A 21654-nucleotide genomic window follows, 5' to 3' on the forward strand; every position below is an offset into this window, starting at 1 on the left:
TTTAAGACTCCAAATTTCCCAGACTGTCTTCTCAAGCCATATAGACTGCTAATAAAGGTAAGCTAAAGAAAACAAATAGATTATTAAATGCATTGCAGAAGCAAGCGTCAAACAAAGATGCAGTTTTTAGATTAAGAAATTAAGAATGATGGGTTTTTACATATATATATAATTGCAGAGAAAATTGTACAGTAAAAGAGTCAAATTTCAAATTATTTAGATTAGTTATATAACTAAAGATCTTATTTTATTCAAAAAGGAAGAAGAAAATAGAGATAAAATACAAGCTAAGAAATAAGAGGAGGTAAACTTGCTAACAGACAAAAGAATATCACAATATCTACATATAAAACATTCCAGGTCATACATGATTATGAAACTGTGGAACAGTGAAAGGAAATCCTAGTCACTTTCACAAGCTGTTTGTAAAAACTGGCATCAGAAATGTGGATAAATGCATCATTAGCTTGTCATAAGTCATACAGAAAAGTGACAAGCTCCAAATCTGGAAATTATGGGAACTTCCCTGACGTAAAGTTAATGCCATACCCTGCATGTTAAAAACATACTTAGATGCAAAATTAGACACTGAAAAAACATTAAATGGTGAACTACAGACATTGACATTGATAATCTTACAGTAGTAATTCTTGCTAAACAGCCTTTTAAAATAGCTATTATATTAACTTGGGAATGGACAAATTCTTTATGAAAGTTTTTCCTTTCCTTTGCCTGAGCAAATATAACTCTATTTGTACACAGAGGCAATACAACTGCATTTTAGTTAAGCACATGATACTTCCATCTGCCAATATCAGGCATTGAGCATACCTTAATTGCCTTTAAATTATCCAGAGGACTTATGCACAGTGGAAAACATACACCAGAGAAGCTGGAAGTAACCATGATGCTTCTAATTTTTACAAAACGGGTTTTTCCTGTTCCTTGGCAACTGCACCATTAGCTACATTAAAAGCATGGACAATTCAGGACAGTGGGTTAATGTTTCCTTTGTAAGATTTCCTTAATACATATCATTATCCTCAAGTATTATAACATCAATAACAGAAATGCATTTGCAGTTGGGTTACATATATCCAAAGAAATCAAATTATGAATGGTGCAAATGTAACTCTTTTCTGGGCAGTCAGCTCTTTTAGTAATTAAATATCTCTACATTTTATATATCTCTTAAGATCACAGAGATGCTTTATTTTCTTCTGGCTCCTAACACAAGCAGGCTTGTTATCACTTTTCCGCAGAACTTGCAGGAAAAAATAAATAAGCTGTTTCAGGCATATTATAATTATTTGTTCATTAAATAAAATTTCTAGCTAAATGCTGAAGTCTTAGACACACTTTTTTTTCTTCGTGCTGGATTTCCCCTGTCCAAGCATCAAATGCAGTCATCTACGTCTCTACTCCTCACAGCATGAGAGAATTTTTAATGCAGTAAATCAGTGTGTACTGCAAGATCAGGCAGCAACGACAGAGCAAACAAGAATTGGAGGGGAAGGGTCGTAACACTTTGTTCAATGTTAAGAATGTTTTTAGACTTGGGGCAGAAAATACTGTCATGATTTTTTTTTCTGAGAAATGCTGATTCTGCAAACCAGTAAGACTAATTTGTTCCACATTTTTGATGTGCAAATCAAATAAATCCTATCTTTTCATGCAAACCCTCCATCCTGTACACTCCAAACTCGTTGCTGCAGTAGAAAGAAGTATTCCATTGAAAAAGGCACCTGGAGCAACAAGAAGGTGAGGCAGATCATTAGCAGTTCCTCTGCCCAGAGAAGGGTCACTCTCAGGTAGAGGTTTTACCCTTCAGGTTCTTTTGTTACTCATTATTTTCAGGGTTATTACTCATACTGAACTTGAAGCCATCTGTCTACACACATAGCATGATAACCACGGGGAAGCAAGCATTATTTTACCTTCACAAGACAGGCCATGAGAAGTGACTCCAGAGAGGCTCTCTCTGCACACGTTGCAGAAGGTAGGTCGGGCGTGGGAGCAGGCGTACCAGTTATGCATCCCTGAGAAATGTTCCACATTAAACTGTGCGGTCTAGTAAAGGAGAAGTTAAGACAAATTTGCAAGTACAGAACACAGCTATGGTGACTGACATTACGCAGGGTTCCATATTACAGGGGAACGACAGTGAAATGCTCACCAAAAGGATTTTCCAAAGGGTATTTAGCCTGCTCTCCCTCCAAAATTCTAAACCAAAGTGTGATAAGAAGCTCTCATTTTGCTAGCAAAGTTCTTTACGTGAAGCTTCACTCTTACATTAGACACACTTTTCACACTAAGGAGGGTGAATACTCAGTTGAATACTCAGTTCTGTGTCCTGTAACTTGATCTGTTAAGCTAGAACAGGTTGTACCAAAAGGGATGTCAGCTTACCTCATAGTGTTCTCTGGACTGAACGGACTTCAGAGAGCTTATCCAGTCCTCCATTTCTTTTCTGTTCTCAGCACACAATATTAGCCTCCTAAATGGAGTGATTATCTGAAAAAAGTAACACATCCTGATCAATCCAGGTAAAAAAATTATGATAGATTATGATATTTAATGTTATCTTCCCTGTGAGATGCAAAACGCTGACTTGCCCTACTCGCCTACAAGGCAAGACACTAAAAACTTAAAAATATTTTCATTAACGCACTACCAACAACAACAGAGTTTGCTTTTCCTTGCACGGTTCGCAAGATTCAAATCAAGATTCGTTACAGGTCTCTGAAATCTACATTGATCATTACCCCTTCTCAGCTCTTTGTCTATGCACTGAGATTTAAATGCTCAAATGGCAGGCACTGAAATGGTAAAACAACCATTCTGGAAATTACTAATTGACTAAGACTGCAATCCTATTTCATAACAGCATCATAGCAACTGCAAGGTCCATTCCAATTACTAGAGACAAAAACATATCAAAATCAAAAGCCTGTAAGTCTTAAACAACCCCAAAAGCTGTCATCATATTTCACTATCTTGTATACTGACAATATATTTACACAAATTCATACACTGAAAAATTTAAAACAGTACTTTTTATATCCAACTATATCAACTCAGTATAAGAAATTTTTATAAAAAGACACAGAGAACAAAAGCAAACAGTTGAAAACATATCCTACTAGGACAAGTGAATGAATTCCTGGAACAAGTTGATGCTGGCAATTTTTCAGTGGTCTGCAGTTGGATTCTAGAAATCTGAAATTACTGTACCAAGGAGGATCAGAGTACAAGCTGCTCTCCCCTCTCCCTAAACAGTAGAAAAATAATCAAACAGGAAGGCAGCAGAAACTATCAGCTAACTCCCACCGAAATTATTTTGAGCACTGCATTAAAATAGACAAAGCAGTTACTTACATGGCAAAGAATTAAAAATAAGTACAAAAAAAAAGGAAAATTATTAGTTTTGTTGTAGAAAGTCTGAAAAACAAAATTAAATCCTTTATCACTATTATGCATTAATCTATGGCATAGTAACATCAACACTTGCAAATTACTTAAAAAAAACAGAGAAAGGACCACCAGAAATGGTAATTCTGAGTATTCTTTTAAATGCTACAAGCTAGACATTACAACATTTGCACAATATTAGTAAACACTTATCTACAGCTGCAGTTACTTACCCAATCCCTGCCGTAAATTGTCTCTAGCCTTGATTTGTCCTATCCACTCCTTCATTAAACTGAGCTGCACTTTAACATATCTCAGAGGCGACGTAACTGAAGTGCAGCAAGCTGCAAGTCACATGGAGGGGAGGTAAAAACCCTTTGGGCTTGCCTTTTTTTTTTTAAATGCACTCACTTCACACGAAAGGGAATAGTTTCTTTGTTTTCTGTTTCCTCCAATCTTGCTTAAGCTACTTAATATGTTTTATTAGTAGCTCTCCATGGCTTTTCCTAAAGAACAGTTTATGCAAAGAGCAATGCTCCTCTCATTAGTTTAGAGCCAAACAGATGCTTTATTACTTCAAAATGGTTTTTTTAGGCCAGGTCATCCAATGAAGCCAAGAAAAGTCATTAAATCATAATATAACCCTGGCTACAGCATTCTGCTGAAATTTCCAGGTTTCAGTGGACACAGTAATTTTATTTGGGCAAATACAAGCCACATATTATTTCCTATTATATAGCACGAGATTATTATATAGATTCAATAATGATAAATCCACCCAAGACTCGGCACATTACGTCCATCCTTTTACCACAGTTATTACTGACTCTAACTGGTAACCAGACATCATGAAATGCCATTAAGCAACAACAGCTGCATTTATTGCTGAAAACTCCTGACTAATCTTGATCTTTTCAAGTAATATTTATTTATATTACTCCTGTCTTCAACACTACTGGTCACAGAAGTCCACTGTGCATCCTTCCACCTTCCCCCCTGATATTAAGGCCCTGGTTCAGTTGTTCACACCTAGCTGCCTAGTGGCAGTGAAGACACCCTTTGGTGTCCAAAATTTTGGCAGGGGAGGGGTAAGTATGACAAAGGACCAGAATAGTAGCTATAAATAACCAAAGTGGGACACCAAACCTCATCTCAAAATGCACTGCACACCCATTTCTTGGCAAACAAATCTCATCATCAAACACTGCTAACCAATGCACGTAAACATACCAGAAATTCATATATTCCAGCTTCTTACTAAAATCAGAGCACAAAAAACTTAATAAACTACACAGCATTGCAACAGTCTAACAACTCAGTAGGATACTGTCAATCACATGAATATAGGATCAATTATTATTAGTGCTACAAAAAAAGTGAGAGTTGGAAGACATACATATTTGTAAATACAATTAAACTACATATTCTCTTTGATTTACATATTTGCAACAGCAAACTTCAAGAAGGTAACCGGTAACATGAAAAAGACAAAATGCATTATATGCAAGAAGTATCAACAATGCTTGAATTTTTCAAATCAAATCAAACCAGAACTAAAAAGCCTGTTTAGCTTCTCATCTATTTCAGTCAAAATCACAAAGAAAATATCCTCTTATTAATTTTTAGATATTTCATGTAACATAAGAGCTCAGGGAACCAAGGAAACTGTTAGCAAACAACAAGAAATGTTTTTCCCTAAATGCAAAGCATTCTTTAGACTTGAAAAGTATTCCCATAGGATGCTGAGGAGAAGAAAAGTAAAAATGCCCAAAAAGGTGCTTGAAAAATTCATCACAAATAAATGCATTATATACTATAAAAGACAATATCTGAAAACTTCAACTTATCAGGTCCTCAAAAATCCAACAAGGAGTCAATGTTGGGAAGCTGCACAAGGGTAAGAATCACTGTATATGCTCTGCTCTTTCTACTTCATTCTTTAATATCTGCTACTATTATAATTATACTATGATTCAACTTGGGTTTATGAGCTTTAACTAACTCAGTATAGCTTTTCTTGTTTATCCCAAATTGAGATTGACTTCCTAAGCCTTCTTATTTGCATTTATACAGATGGCATGCTTTCTTCTTAATGCTTACACAATGCCATGATTAACTAAGTGGGATGTTTGAAGTTTTTTCACTAAAGACAGCCAAACCTGTATGCAGACATAATCAAAATTAAATGGATGTAATTGACCTCAAAAAAATTTTCCTGTCATGTAAATTTGAATTTAACAAGTAATCTTATCTCATTGCATGTATTCATATTCAGAGTCCTGTATATTCTCTTCTATTGACCCAAGTCAGCATCTTTTTTTCAATTACATATTACCTTTTTGATCTTCACTGCTCCAAATATTACTATTACTGCTCCAAATATTACTATTTGTATATCACTCTGAATATGCTAAGAAAGAAAGAAAGAAAGAAAGAAAGAAAGAAAGAAAGAAAGAAAGAAAGAAAGAAAGAAAAAAAGAAGCCCTATAACAAAATGCAAAGGAAGTATTACAGGAACCACTGGAAGACCACTGTGTCAACATAATAATAAGAAAACTCTTAAGTCTTGAGGGAACTCAGGTGCCAACAGTTCACATGCTGACAAAGCAGGAGACAAATCACAAAAGATGAAGACAGTCAAAAGGTCCTAAAAAATAAATAAGATTACATTCCTTTGAAAATTTTCACCATTGTCAAGTAGCCAAGAAGTCATTGCTGATTTCGGAAAAGAGACTTACCAAGAGCAGATACTGCAGTATATTGGAAAGTAATATTAAAGCAGTAGGCATTTGGAAAGAGTGAGCATATGCAGTCTTAAAAGTTGAAGACTACCAACACAACCCTAAAAAATCCCAGGAAATAAAGAATGTCTGAATGGGAAGTAAAACTACCCATTACTGCAATAACGTTCCTGTTCTGTTCAGAAAAGAAGAGGGATTTTTTGAGTGGGGAATGAGGGAGAAGATGAGAGATCACTGTTCACTTTGCTACCACATAGGGCTTGGCTTAAATTGGGCTTTTCACACAAACACCACAATAATTTGGCTTCTAAGAATATACATATACTTATATATATATGTACAAATATGTCTTGAAATTACTTGGATGACATTTCTACAGTCAAGTTGGGGGCCACTACTGCAACCTTTCTTTCAGACAAACTTATTAGGAACAAGCTTTATATCTTGAAAGGAAATAAAATTGTCATCAAATTCTGAGTAAATCTGAAAGTCCTTTCTTCTTTCAGTGGGAATAACCTAACCACTAACAGCCTTCAGCCCAGTGAGTTTAGACTTACAATCTATAAAATGAAATCACAGAGAGTTTGATTAAAGCCTTTTTAATCAATTTTTTTTTTACTATCAGCAATATATAAGAAAATACAGTTCCCAAAGCTTGATGGCTCCATTTCTGGGTCCTTTTACTAATTCAAAATGCAGACACAGTGTTTGCTAATCAAGAGAATAGTGCTCTATACCTAAGTAGCAACAAAGCAGATATTGTAAAGCACACTGTTTCCTGCAACATGATATTTGCATTAAGGCACCTTCTGCCACTCAGAACTATTATCAGGCATTACACTAATAGCACTTTGTATGGCTGATCTTGAATTAAATTACTAACGTTGAAATATCACTTAGAATCCGAAAGGGGTGGGGAAATGGTTTTCCTGTTCTCTAGACAGATACTTTTAAAATATCTTTCTGGAAATAATGAAGAGAGGATGCTACAGAAAGAGCACCCCAACTCTCTTCCTGGGGACCACATTCAATGCCTGGGGCAGAAGTGTAACATTAAATGCTTCCTAACTTCTCTGTGCTTCTAGATGTTACCAAGTGAGTATGAGCAAATACCGGGATAACATGCTCTGCCTCCCTTGCTTTTTTTTCCGCCCCTCCATTCCTCTGTCCTTGTGCAGGTGGGTCTCTATGAGTGTGGCAGGTGAATGCACCTCCATCAATGGTGGAAGTAGACTGCTGGGGTCACTGATACTCCCACACCTCCCAGAACTTGTCTGCAAAAATCACAGTGCTAACAGTTGGACATCTTTCTAGAGTATTCATAATTTCTTGGTTTCTGGATACCAAATAAATTATAACGGTACTGTCACTGTCAAAGGTGCAGTTAGTTGGTACTTTATGGTGAATCATCACTGTTATTTTTCATGATGAGTCAAGCCAGGCAAAAGTAAAAATTACAAAGCCAGGGAAGGAGTTAAAAGCAAGGTGGGTAATAAATGGTTATTATATTTGCCTGAGTACAATACAGAATTTATAATCAGAACAATTAGCTCTGTCTTCTCCACTAAAATGTTGCCTCCCTCTTTTTCCTGGCCTTCTCCTGTTTCACTGCTCCCCAGCTCACAAATTGATGTAATATGTGGGTTTGGCTCCTACAGTAAAAACGCTTAGAAGGAAAAAGAAAAGGGTTAGTCCAACACAGCACCTCCACCAGTACAACATCAGAATAAGTGAGCTTAGCTAAAAGACAGGCCAAAAAATGGTTACATTGTTGAAAAAGGTAAAGGGACTTCAGTCTGCACTAGAATCCAGCTGGGTAATTTAGGTACCTTATTTTACACCACATTGAGCAAAAATGAAGGAGCATCGCCCAGCATACAATCAGGCATATGGACAAGAAAGCAGCTAGAAAGAGTCAGCATGGATTCATTCACCAAGGGGAAGCCGTGTTTGATCAACCTGTGATGAAACAACTGGCCTGGTAAATGAGGAGACAAAGGTGGATATCATTCACCTTGCCTTCAGTAAAGCTTTCAGCACTATCCCTTAAGATCCTCCTAGCGAAGCTGACGAAGTATAGGCTGGATGAACAGACTGTGAGGTGTGTTGAAAACTGGTTGCGTGGCCAGGCCCAAAGGGTGGCGATCAGCAGCACAGAGCATGGCTGAAGGCCAGTAATTAGCAGTGTACCTCATGGGACAACGCTGTGTCCAGGCCTATTTAACATCTTCATTAGTAATGATCTGGATGATGTGGTAGAGTATATCCTCTGCAGGTTTACTGGGAAGGAGTGGCTGGTAGAGAAAACTGGGAAGGAGTGGCTGGTACACCCAAGGGTCACACTGCCATCCAGAGGGTCTTCAACATGCTAGAGAAATCAGCTGGCTGTAACTCATCGCGTTCAACAAGAAGTCCTAAGTCCTGCACCTGGGACAGAATCAGGTATCAGTGTACCCTGGGTGCCACCCAGGTGGAAAACAACTTGGCAGAAGAGGACCTGGGGTATTGTTGCACAACAGATGGAGCATACGCCAGCTACAAGCCCTTGTAGCAAAACAGGTCAGTGGTATCCTAAGCTGCAGGTTCAGAGAGTGAGCCCTTCTACTCAGCCCTGGAGAGGCCTCACCTGGAGTGCTGTGTCCTGTTCTGGGCTGCTCGGTACAAGAGATACAAGGACATACCGCAGACATTCCAGTAAAGGGACTGGAGTGTGTGGTATGCAAGGAGAGCCTGAGGGACCTAAAACTGTTTAGCCTGGAGAAGGCTCAGGGGCATCTTATATATGTAATTCCTGGAAAGGAGGATGCAAAGATGACAGAGCCAGGTTCTTTCCAGTGGTGCCCAGTGAAAAGTTAGGAGGTAATGGGCACAAGCTGAAACAGGAGAGGCTCTCTGTGAATATCAGGAAACAGTATTTTATAGTGAGGGTGACTGAACACTGGCACTGGTTTGCTCACAGCACTTGTGAAGTCTCCACCCTTGGAGATACTAAAAAGCCACCTAGACATGGTGCTGGGCAGCCTGGACCCAGTGGCCCTGCTTCAGCAAAGGGGGTGGACCAGATGACATTCAGAGGCCACTTCCAACCCCCAAATCATTCCATGATTCTGTGAAAAGAGAATCCGGGTTAATCAAGTCATCCAGTTACGTGTCCAGCCTTGAACTGCAAAAGTATGCAGCAAAGATCACTTTGTCAGAAATCCAGTTCCTCAAATTGACCTCATGTATTCAACGTCAACCAACTGCTAAAAGAGCAAAAACATTTTTCCTACAGAAGTATAACTTGTATAAAGAGACAGTTACAAAAAGCAGGGTAGGAAAGTTCCATGAATTTGGACCAAAGAATTAGAAATTCATTTTATATCAGGATTTAAATGCAGCAAAACCAATAAACCATTCTTGTAAATGTAAACTGGGAACTGCTATATATAGCTAAAAGCCTGCATGTTTCTTTAAAGATACATAAAGATCTGTTAAGCACGTCAACTTTGCACTGCTGTGCCCTTAGCTCTGGTTTCACCAACTCACTATACATCTATCAGATGGGATGGCTTCTCTGCTTTAAGGAAAACATGTAGTTATACATGTAATGGCACTAGATGCAAATTTGGACAAAACAAACCAGCAAAGGACTATTTTTTTTTCTGTCTGTAATAACAGATTCCTGTTTAAACATAATTCAGCTGCCTGAAGCCAGGGATCCTTGTTCTCTAGAAACAGGAAATTTTTTAAAGTTTAAACCATTGACTTTATTTATAAAATTATTTGGTAAACAGGAACTGCAGTGAGGGATACTTTCTGAGGTTTATCCAGGTATTTTAACCACTTTTAAAGCATGAAGAGAAAGAAACGTCAGAGAATAGTTTAAGTGTAGAAGTGCAGGAAGAATGAAATCTGGCAACCCTCAGTGCTTATTTTCCACACATCCCAAATGCTTCAACAATGGAAAAGGGAAATTTTCTGCAAGCTATTTTTGAAAAAAATTCTGCCAAGCATGAAATGTGTGGAAAACAATATCCAGACAAATGGAAAAATCAAAATGTACAATATAGACCAGAAAGGTCACATTTTTAAGTATCCCCTTTTTTTCTCTCTCAAAAGTGTTCAGCTTCCTTGTAACAGACCAATCTCAAGCATCTTATCTATGGATTTTTAGCATTACAGCTGAAATGCTTTATTGCTTTTTCATAACGAAATTTATAGCTTCAACATCTCCAGATGGTCTCAGGAAAGGGACAGTGCATCAAGTCAGAGATAAAGAGCTTAAAAATTTGGAAGTCCTACCCAAAGAGCTCTCAGCTTCAATACATTTTTTTGTCACTGTCAGAGAATGGCAGGGGAGGGGGAGGGGAAATGAGCAAGTGCTAAGTGGAAGAAAAAGCCCTAAATGCATCACAAGTGCACACTAATAGCTTTTGTCTAATTTTTCTTTTCCTAAGCATATTAATTTGCTATTTCAATTTTTGTCTTACTTCTAAACTGCCTGAATATAGGAAAAAAAAATAAAAATCCCAACCCTGAGTCGAAAATTGAACAAAATGGAATCCAAAGCACTTCTCCTGTCTTTCTGTGGTTTGGGTGTCGCTCAGACTGGGAGCATCAAAAAGCCTTCATCACTTAGAGGCCAGTCACCATCTGTATGAAACAGCAGATAGTTCAAACCAGGGGAGAACTAAAACCATTCCAAGAGTTAGCTACTCATGCAAAGCTGAGTCATGCTGGTGAAGCCAGCAGAGGAACTTGAACATTTACAGTCATGTTCTACCTCCTGGAGACAAGAAGAGGCCCCAGCACCTTTGCAGATGTTACTGCAGAACCTGTCAGCCCTGCTCCACACTGCAAACAGGGCATGGGGAACATCTGGATATGCCATTACCCACCTTTAAACAGTGCCATGCACTGACTCTTCTGATAACCCCAAGGGCAAAATTTAGAATACAATTCCTCCGAGACTGGGCTTCAGCTCACCAGAGGACAGTACTTAAAGTAAACTTTCACAATGTATCTGAACTCCCAGCATCATCAGTATATACTGACAACATCAACACGCAACTGGAATGTACAGGAAATTTCAAAACATACCCAAATCCAGGAGATTATTGCAGATCTAAAGGATAAAAAAGAGAAACATGTTTCCAAGCACAAACCAATTCTTTTCAGGTCCCTGTGGTTTATTAAAGGGAGAAGTCAAGCAAGAGTATCTCCCTTCAAGGGAACATCAACAAGCTAGACATAGACATTTACTCAAAATAGATTTTTACAAAGAAAAAAAATCATGGATTGCAGTGCTCCAGATTATTCTCACATAGCAAACCAGAAAGATTAATCAATCTAGTATATAAATAAGACAATGTTTGCTTAGCAATAGCTGAAATCAAGGGAATCTACCTAAAGTTTGGAACTTCGAGGGTAGTTGCTGATCCCATGATCCTAGGAGCCAACACAGGAGTAGCAAGATGACTACACCAAACTAAAGAAGGAAGAAAGACAGTGAAAGAAAAGCAGCAGAAAGACCAGAGAAGGTCTGTGTAACCTTCAGGTGAGCAGGCCTTTGAAAAAAACCAAACCAGATTGAGGTAGAAGAGTATCTGAAAGAGGCTTGAGGCTTATCAGTAAAGAAACCACCTCCTGATGTCCACTGAGATGGAACTGCAATAAATTGGATTTCATAGATATGCAGGACAGCAGCAGAGAAATGCCTCCATTAGAAACCATAAGCTTTCTGCATGTAAATAAAGCTCAAGAGCCTGAACTTTGGGCAAATAAAGAGTCAGTAATAAAACTGATGTTAGCTTATTTAAATGGAAAAAAAAAAAAAAGAAGTTTTAGGGTAATTATTCCCAGCTTTAGGAATATATCTCTTTGTCTCTAATATTTAAAAAGGCAGAATGGAGTGCCCAAACCCAAAGATGAAAGGTTTTAAACTCCTTGGGAAAAGGCTCTTCTTATTTCTTCCTGACGTGGCTTGGGGGAGGTTAAGCAGTTCTCACATTCCCTGAAGTTTTTGTAATCCCTGAAGAAAAGTCTCAAAAACAACTCTGAAAAAATCTCAGTGGCGAGAAAGAAGCAATGTCCAAGTCCAGAGAAATTAACATTCTCTCTGAAATATACTGTAAAATTCTAGCAATGCATTCTGTCTCCCAAGCCTAGAGTGAATATTAAAAGTTAGTTCTCTAAAATCAATTTGAAGCAGCTAATCTCCATGATGTAAACAGATCTGACTGATATCAGAAGCAACAGGACTGAAATAAAGTGCTATAAGTAATATGCCTTTCAGGACTGGTTGCAATATTCAACTTGAATTCCTGACAAATCACAAGAATGGTGCTTCAAGTACAACTGGGCCACCTCCCATTGAAAACAGCAGCTGTACAAGAGGATTCAAAGATGAAAATAATTACTTTATCCTTTAAGCTGGTTCCACATAAGTGATATGCCAATAAACTTTACATCCCCAACCAAGACATAGGATATGCTACCTTCAGAAATATGGATAGGAAATAAGGTAGTCACAAGTCTGTACAAAAACAATAGAAACCAGAAGACAAAAAAAATTTTAATCACACTTGAAGCACATTTGTTCCAATAGAATATTTGGTTTCAAAAACCTATAGAAAACTCCTAATCTTCTAAAAATAATATATCCAAGGAAAATCAGTATATATAAATATTTTGGTTTTCAAAAGCAATCCAAATTTACAGAACACCAAGAAAAACATAGGCAGCTGCATATAGAATTTTTTTTGTTGCTGTTGTTTAAAACATACTATGCCAAATTCCCTACTTTTCAGTCCAAGTGAACTGGTATGTCTGACCAAAAAGAGTAGAAATCAGAGAATAAAAAAAAATTTTTTTTTGTAACAAAGTTACACTCAGGGACTATCTTTATTGAAATGCCATTCATGATTTTTTTTTTTTTGTTCTTTTTTTAAAAAAATATTAAAAAATACATTAAAAATTAACCTGTAAAGGGATTAATGAATTAAAGGGACTAGTTAAACTAAGAACTTCTGTTCAGAGTCTGAAGTTAAAACATCAGGCTGATCCATAATAATGTTTAATTCATACATTGAACTGAAAAGACAAATTATTTTATTCACCATCATGCAATGAGATGAAAAGCTAAGGGATGTAAAAAGTAAGAAGGAATAAGAAGAATTTTTAACATGGAAAAAGATCAATAGATAATAAGCAGCTTATTATTCTCCAACAAAATTTTGTGATATGATTCTTAAACTGGGAAGAGAAGTGCAAAGTAGCAATACTGGAATATTTGCAGACAGCACAAAATTCTGATTACTTAGTTACCCCTCTTGATCTCCAAGGCACTTCAAAGTGAGCCAAGTAATGTATTAAGTAAAAGAGTACAGTGACTTGAAAAATTTCAGCCTTAGTAAAAACAAAGAAATACACAGAAGTACAGATTAAATATTTATGAACTTCAGACAACTCCAAATTAACAGGAGAAGGATCTTAGTATCAATATAGGGGACACAAAAATGCACACTATGCCACTGCAGAAAACAGGCAAAACTTGGGATCCATAAGGAATGTAAATGAGCATTAATTTATAAAATAATCCCCAATGTCTGTGACTTGGGCTTCCCTGAGTGTCAAGCATGTAACTTTACTTACAAGATAATGCTGCAGAACAACAATGAGGAGAACAGCAAGAATATGTAAGAGTATAGAAGAAGGTTGACAAAGATTATTTACCTTGGAAAACAGTCAAATGAAATGGAGGTAATAAAAAAAATTAAAATCTGAGATAGTTTATAAGTTTCTACTGCCTTTGCTTCATAACACTAGGTGAGAAAACTTTATTAAAGCCCAACACTTTAAAGTTCTCCAAGGAAGTATTTTTTTCACAGAATAAATTTTTAGGACTCTAAGGCCTATATGGTCTAAAGTACTGCTAAAATCAATAAATCAAGAAAAATGTACTATGTTAGACATTTCTGCAAGCATTTCCAGAATCCCAGTAATCAGTGTTATTAGCTGGAACATAAAGTCTCCTTTCCAGCCAGTTCCTAATTACTAAAAATCACAGTAGGCTTTCCAGGACAACAGATTTGCCTACTGCAGCTTCCTCCCCCTCAAGATGACAACTTCCAGAAGACACATATTCAACAAAAAGCACTTGATTCAGCACCTGATTCAGAAAGCTGAAAGCAAGGGCCTTCATTTTAGATGCCCTGGATGACAAAGCTGCTATTGTAGCTAAGGAAGAATCAGTTAATAAATCATTAGAGTTTAAACTGAATTGAGCAATTACAGAAATCTGCTTTAAAGACCTATTAATCTTCTTTCAGATACTTAAATTCAGGGGCCTATAAACCCATCATCAAGTCCCACCCAGAAGTTAGGACAAGCTGAAACCCATCCTGAGTATCATATAATGTTAACTCTCATATTCCTGGAGGGTACCTTCCAGAATGACAGAGAAATTTTCCTCTGTTCCTCTTAGATGCAATTATATTATATATTTATATATTTTATAATGCCAGCTATACAAAGTAGTGCCTCAAAATCAGTACTTTACCATAATATTATTATTTTCCATCACATTTACCATCAAAAAACTCATAACTGAATTAAAGGTTTCAAACAAAAGTTTGGATGGATTAAAATACAGGTGCTGCCACATGAAGCCTGTGCATAACACGAGACTCTAGCACAGATTTATAGTAATCCAGAGCATTTTATGCCACCATGTAGCTCAGCTACTGAGGGGCAGTGTGCTTAACATCTACAGATATTTTTCCTCAGCAATGTGCCTCAGTTCTTCAGCATCAAAAGCAAGGCAGAGGTAGAAACTTAAGCCCAAAGTTCATCTATGATAATTTCCTTTTAAATCACAATCCATAATCACATTTGTTGCCTTGAGGAACTTCATTATCTGAATATGCCTGTTCAAGAATCCTTTTAGTATTTAAAAGTCCCATTCCTTACACCTGTTGGAACAAAAGCACACCACCATTGCTCTACAAGCCCATGCTTGCACACCAGAGAGCACTCTCCAGCCTCATTTGGTCTCGAGTCTCATTCTGAGAACAATTAAGAGGGTTTTTCTAAATTCACTTGAGGTATCTACAAGCCAAGTTCCATCCCTACGACCCAAAACACTCAAGGAATTACAACTCTCAGCAGAACTGATCACTAACCCATCTGCTTCTGTGCAATAAGGGTGGGAGACTGATTCATCCCCCAGAAGCCTCCCCAAAGAGGTAACATGCTGAGCAACTCCACTCCTCTGGCTGTGCTGAGACAACACAAATCACCCTCTGAGGCAGAAGCAAAGTTCTGGGGAAATACATGTTCTGCAGAGTACCCAATATCGTTAGGAGGACTTGGAACTCAGCCATGCCACTGAACTGAGCATGGGCTGGGCAAAATCCCTGCTGAGTTCCTGATGTGGCTGATGGAGAGGGTGATGCAAACTCTCACGGGCTGAATTGGCTGCTTGAACCTCTCCTCTCTCTTCCCATAGACTTGGGACACTGGTGCCTAACAAGGCAGTAGGAAGAATCCAGCCTTGAGTGTCTTATGTAAAGGTTCTGAAGTCAAAGGACACCTTTCTTTCTAGCTTACGTATTAACCTCTAAGTAAGGATGCTCAGAACTACGAAACACCTATAAAATCTTAAAAGGCAAGGTTGTGCACTAGAAACTAATTGCTAGAAGTGAGTTGATCATTCACTGAAAGGTAATATCATCAGCAATAAGGAAAAAAATTAAATGAGCTGCTTTATCAGCTCTGCATTTTAATCAGCAGATATGTACCTCAACTTTCCCTTTAACCTCAACTTGTTTGCAGAAAGATAGCAAAAGTAATTCCAGTGAACAAACAGCAGTATTTAGTTACATAAAATATTCTGCAAGCTTGTGCATTACAAATAAACCCAACCTTAAATCTGTGTGTTGTGACTAATTTTAGGACATGAGTTTTAGCCAAAAAAAGAGCATGGAAAAATTTGACACACACACCTCTGCCTTCAAACAGACAAACTAGAAAGGGCAAAAGAAGGCAAAACAGTAACTTCTAGAAGCTGGGGGTGGGAAATTGAAGGGAGAGGGTAGGATTTAAGTGAAATGACAAAAATATTTTTAAACAAAAAAAATAAATAAAAATCATTTTTTTAATACAAATTTTTAAAGGTGTGATTTCCTGCAAAAATTGTCATTTGGTGGATATTCCATCTACATCAGTTGTGTTAAAAATATTATCTACGCTGACAAAGAAACAAGAGGAGTGCATTAAGTAGAGAAGGCTAAAGTTAAGGATTTAATTTTTGCTTTTTTAACACAGAGAATGCTAACAGATCACTTAGAACATAATAAAAATACCTGTCATTTTAAGAAAGGCTGAATTATCTTTTTAAGATGGCAGAAAATAAAAAGGCAAAATGAAAAGTTTCTTTTTATTTATAAGGAGTATTGCTGGAGAGCTAACCACCCACTCCACCCGAAGCCCCCGAGTCCAACGCAGTGCAGGCGAGGTCAGAGATGTCTCACTTCACAGAGCTGTGTTGCTGGGAGACTGGGTTAGGCAAACACAAAGAAGGAAGCCAAAAGATTAAGCAAGATGACGACTATTACCATATTTCACAGTCAAATCAGATGACTCTTCAATCCAGGAGAGCTTTACATACAAATAATTTTTCAAAATGAATTTGAGGACTCCTTAGAGAAAACACTGCTTGCCCTAAAGTACCCAGGACATGAAAATAAACAGTGTCTCTGAAGCTGTTAAAGCTGTAGCCAGAGATTTCTTTTTTCGCTACTGTCTTCCCCAGAAGCCTCGACACTAGAAGCAAAACATGCTTTTGGTGAAGAACAGGATGCTGAATGGGCCTAAAGGATTACAAAGGATACCAAAACACCAACTATTGAACAAGGGAAAAAAAATTAAACGCCCAAGCATCCCACTTTTGTGAAGAAGCAGAACTTCTAGGCAACAGAAAGAACCTTTCCAAAAGACAGGCTAGTACACAGCCTTACACAGCCACCACCTCATCTCATTGAGACCTTCCATCAAAGTAGTCTTTTAAATTGCATTCTTAGTCAGTAAAGCAGCTTAGAGTGACACAACACACTGGGCTGTCAAGGCCAACACAAGCATGTCTTTGAAGTGCTCTGACTGCCTCAGCAGCTGCCTGGGAGGTACCACAGCAAGGAAAAATTGAACCTCCCATGAGGCTGGCATCCGACTGCTTTAGAGAAGAAAAACCAAGGCTAGTAATAGGAACTAATATGGATCACCTGGGGAATTACAAACATCAGGAAAATGAAAAATCAACATTTTAATAGAGAATAAAGGGACATGCAGTTAAGGAAAATGATGCCATTACAGTCAGTGGGACATCTCCAGATGTCCTTCAAAAGGATAATTTCACCAATGATATTCCTCATAACTAGCTCATGTTCAAGATCTTCTTTGTCCAGAGGTTAAGAATCAGCAGAGGAACTATGTCAGATATTATCACTTTGTTCTAACAGACAGTTGAACAACAAATGAAGGATCATTTGTACAAAAAACAGCTGTGAACTTACAGAAATGGGGATTTATGAACTGCTCTATGTTTCTTACAGCAGCATCAGAATCAAGGTGTCACTGTAGGGACAGCTTTTCCATGTGACTTGGAAACATATAAGGGTATGATTGGCAGTGAAAAAAATAAATACATTTCAATATGGGAAGAAATCAAATATGTTATGTCAAGAAAATTTTAACAAAAGCACAACTACATTTGATTTAATTCATCATGTTATCTCAAAGAGAAACTACAGCACAAACCCATAATAAATACTAAGTACTAATACTGAGTGTTGTTGTATTTTTAAGGCCTTCCATTATCATCTTTTGAAACAACTGTCATCTGACATTTCTGCTCACTGAAACATAATGTTCTATAGATGACATGGTATTGTTCTTATACATTAAACCATTTTCAAAAAAAGTAATTTCATTTCCAAACAGAGAAAATAAGCAATTGAGAGGATTCTTGATTTTCTTATTAACAGTCTACCCACAGCCCTCAAAAACAGTGTTAATATTGTTCCATACCGTGAAGCTGTTGTTGACATTTTTTGTGCTTGATTCAGCTACACTGGCATCTGATAGGTCAACTTCATCAAATATTAGAGACTGTGAAGGGAAAGGAACATAGAAGCATTAAATTAAGTCTGAGTCCACTTTCAGGTATGCTTACAAAATGTGCTTAAATTTCATTGTGTCTATTTCAATCAGAAAATAGAAATAGAAAATAAAAGTAGTGAAAAAAATAGAACACACTTATGATGTGATAAAATTTCATAGCTGGCCCCTAAATATAGTCCTACTTGCTACCTAAGTGGTAGATGATAGCATAAAAAAAGGGCTCAATAATTATATTGCTTTAAAATCTCTTTTAGAAGAAGGGGGTGTTCTTACATAGATGAAGCTTTAGAGTATCTACTGTGTAGCATAAATGTGGTATCAGAGGAAAGAGATTCACACACAGTAAAATGTAAATTAATTATTTAGTTTTAGGATGGAACTCTAAAGTAACGTATAGGAAGCTGTGATACAGTATCCATTTGAGAAGATGTACCTCAAAGGGCTGAAGAGATCCCCTCCACTTCTTTGTCTGATGTTCCAACAAAAGAAATATATGTCTACTCTAAACACTCCAGCCTCTGGCAAAGGATCAATTAGATTCTGTTATGCTCATTATGGGGTTGTAGCACAGAAGAACAGTCCAACAAACATGCCTATTTGTTTAGCCCTACCATGTCTTTCCTCTTCCATGCCACAGGGGGGAGAATCGATATTGGTGGAGTTTCAGCATGTCTGGATTCAGCATTAAAATACTGGCATAATTGCTTATTCATAACACCTTCTTTTCTCATCTTTATCACAGAATCACAGAATGGTTTTAGTTGGAAAGGACCTTGAAGATCATGTACCTCCAAACCCCCTGCCATGGTCCAGATTGCTCAAAGCCCCATCCAACCTGGCCTTGAATATTTCCAGGGATGGGGCATCCACAGCTTCCCTGAGCAGGCTCTGCCAGCATCTCACCACCATCACAGTAAAGAGTATCTTCCTACCTAATATCCAAATCTCTCCTCTTTCAGCCTAAACTCATTCCCCCCTGTCCTATGACCATATGCCCTTGTAAAAAGCCCCTCTCCAGCTCCCTTGTTTGCCCTTCTAGCTACTAGAAGGCTGCTATGACATCCCAGGTCTTCATAAGAGGTGCTCCAGCCCTCTGCTCATCTTTGTGTCCCTCCTCTGGACATGCTACAACAGCTCCATGGCTCCCAAGATAGCAAGGGCACAGACCTGTTGGAGTGAGACCAACAGAGACCCAAAAGATCCCATATTCCTCATCTAACAGGGTAGGCTCACATTTTCAAAACGTCTCAGCATGATACTGTGATTTGAGGTTGCCCTTCTCAGAGTTCCTATCTGCCGTGCTTATCCTTTCTATAAACTGCTCATGGTTGTACCAAGTTCTGAGAGGTTTGACTGCAGTACTAGGCTCCCTGGAGAAATGGTGCTTTCCTTGATTCATGATAGCCATGCAACTGCACCATGCAGCTGCAGTCCTATAGTCCCACGAGGAGTGATCTCAGCGCCTCTACTAAGAGTTTGGTGAGAAAACAAGGCTATAGAAGATGATGGAGACCTGAAGTATCTCACCTACTGCTCCTGTGAGATGCTGCAACCCCACAGGGTAAAGGAGAGCAACACCCACAGCTATGAAATAGCACAATCTCAGTCAGCCCAAATGCTCTTGGCCCCAGCCTTGGGAGGGAGGAAAGAAATGCCTTACAAAGAGAAGATAAGTATTCCCCTCTGCCCACCCCCAATTCTCCCACCAAAAAAAAAATAAAATTCAATAGATGGGAAACAGCTTATATATAAGTTCTGGCAGAAAATCAGCATATCTTGATTTCACATGACTATTTCTATGGGTATCAGAGCAGAAGAGTTTTAATAGAACACAACCTTAGTGATAACTTCTAAGCATTATCCAGGTTTTACTTTTTTTTGACTGAGAGCCACAAAAAAACCCACAACTCCTTAAAATGACTTCATTATTTGTCTGAATAGCCGAAAAGGTTAAAACAACTGTGATAAACTTCATTTTTAAACAATCAAGAGAAATTACCAATCTTCCTTAAAGTTAATTTAACACATTACATCCTATATACAGCAGTACTTACATAAAACAACCATTAATAATTAAATTATTATTAAATTTATTAAATGTTAAATTAAATTAAACTTACAAACCTACACAAAACTGAAGTCACAAGTAAATAGCATTAGACACTAATAGCACAGAATTACCTTTGAATCCTTAGCATAGTAAAGGGTACGACCTCGAAGTTTGAAATAACGCTTTTTCCACCTCTGAAAAGAGCTGGTTTGCTTCAGTAGTAATCCTTCTTTTATACTCGTCTGAAAAATATTAAAATACAGAAACCAAGGTAAATAAAAACATGTAGAAACAGCTGCATATATAGATTAAAGTTATGCTTTTTAAAATGTATGTTACACCTCATATGATTGTCGATTTAAACTTTATTTATTCACATTAAATAGAGACTAATTCTTTAGACCAGCAGATTTTGCATTGTTATTTTTAAAATAATGACAATGTTGGCAAATTGCTAATTTTACATGTAAACTGAAAAGGCAGTTAAGAGGCATATAATTATTCTGAAGATACACAGAAAATAATTCAATCGTCTGGATAGCTGCAAAGCCACAAATATTAAAGTGAGCAACAAGTGATGGTGGCACAACTTGGGAAAAAAACACAAAAGCCATCAACAGAAGGTAATTTCTAGTTCCAAAATTGATTATGTTGAGGAGAAAAATAATTTCCACACAGATACTAATTCAACAGGGTACTTAAACGTGTCTGATTCAAGCATGTTAATTACTTTCAAAAAAGAAGGAATTATCCAGTTCCATGCAAATCATGCAAAACTTTGAGTGTGTTGCTGAACTGAAGCCTTCAGCGTGAAATCAGCTAACCATTAGAGATAATTATTATGTGGTAAGTGTGAGAACAGTAACAGATAGGGATATTTTTACCATCCAAATATTTTTAGGCAAAAAATGACTCGTTAATCCAAACTTTTCCATTGCATACTGAATCCTGTCTATATAAAGCCCATTTTTTTAAATGAATAAGGGACAAATTAGTATATTTTAAAGTGTGCATGCTGTTTGCACCAATATGTGTGGGATTCATCCGATTAGAGAAATTCTACACTTAATCAGACAAAACAACATGAACACAGCATACTAATCACAGAAGTCTCAAATTTTCCTCAGTGTTGAAGTAACAAGAGGTATGAGAAAAAGCCAGTATGTTTGGATATTATATAGCAAAATTACTATTTTCAGAACATTTCCAATTTGTAATGCAATAACGTGATAAGAATCTCATAATACAATTTCTAGACAATGTGGTGGGACAAGCATCATTTGAAGTTATTCT

At 37.3% G+C, this 21654-nt stretch overlaps 1 protein-coding gene across 3 annotated transcripts in view; it reads right to left on the reverse strand.

The window, feature by feature from the left end:
- DGKH (diacylglycerol kinase eta) overlaps nucleotides 1-21654 on the reverse strand; it is a 149684-nt gene that overhangs the window by 46141 nt on the left and 81889 nt on the right. For 2 of the 3 annotated variants that reach the window (XM_062514777.1, XM_062514778.1), the window contains 4 exons: nucleotides 20493-20603; nucleotides 18219-18299; nucleotides 2410-2514; nucleotides 1938-2070 (listed from right to left, as the gene is read on the reverse strand). In XM_062514777.1, the coding sequence (XP_062370761.1) occupies nucleotides 1938-2070; nucleotides 2410-2514; nucleotides 18219-18299; nucleotides 20493-20603 (430 nt within the window). Of the gene's footprint in view, nucleotides 1-1937; nucleotides 2071-2409; nucleotides 2515-18218; nucleotides 18300-20492; nucleotides 20604-21654 lie in introns of those variants that run through there. The other variant, XM_062514779.1, reaches the window with a different exon arrangement.

The sequence above is a fragment of the Cinclus cinclus genome, chromosome 2, assembly GCF_963662255.1.
Source record: "Cinclus cinclus chromosome 2, bCinCin1.1, whole genome shotgun sequence".
In the NCBI taxonomy this organism is placed as follows: Eukaryota; Metazoa; Chordata; class Aves; order Passeriformes; family Cinclidae; genus Cinclus; species Cinclus cinclus.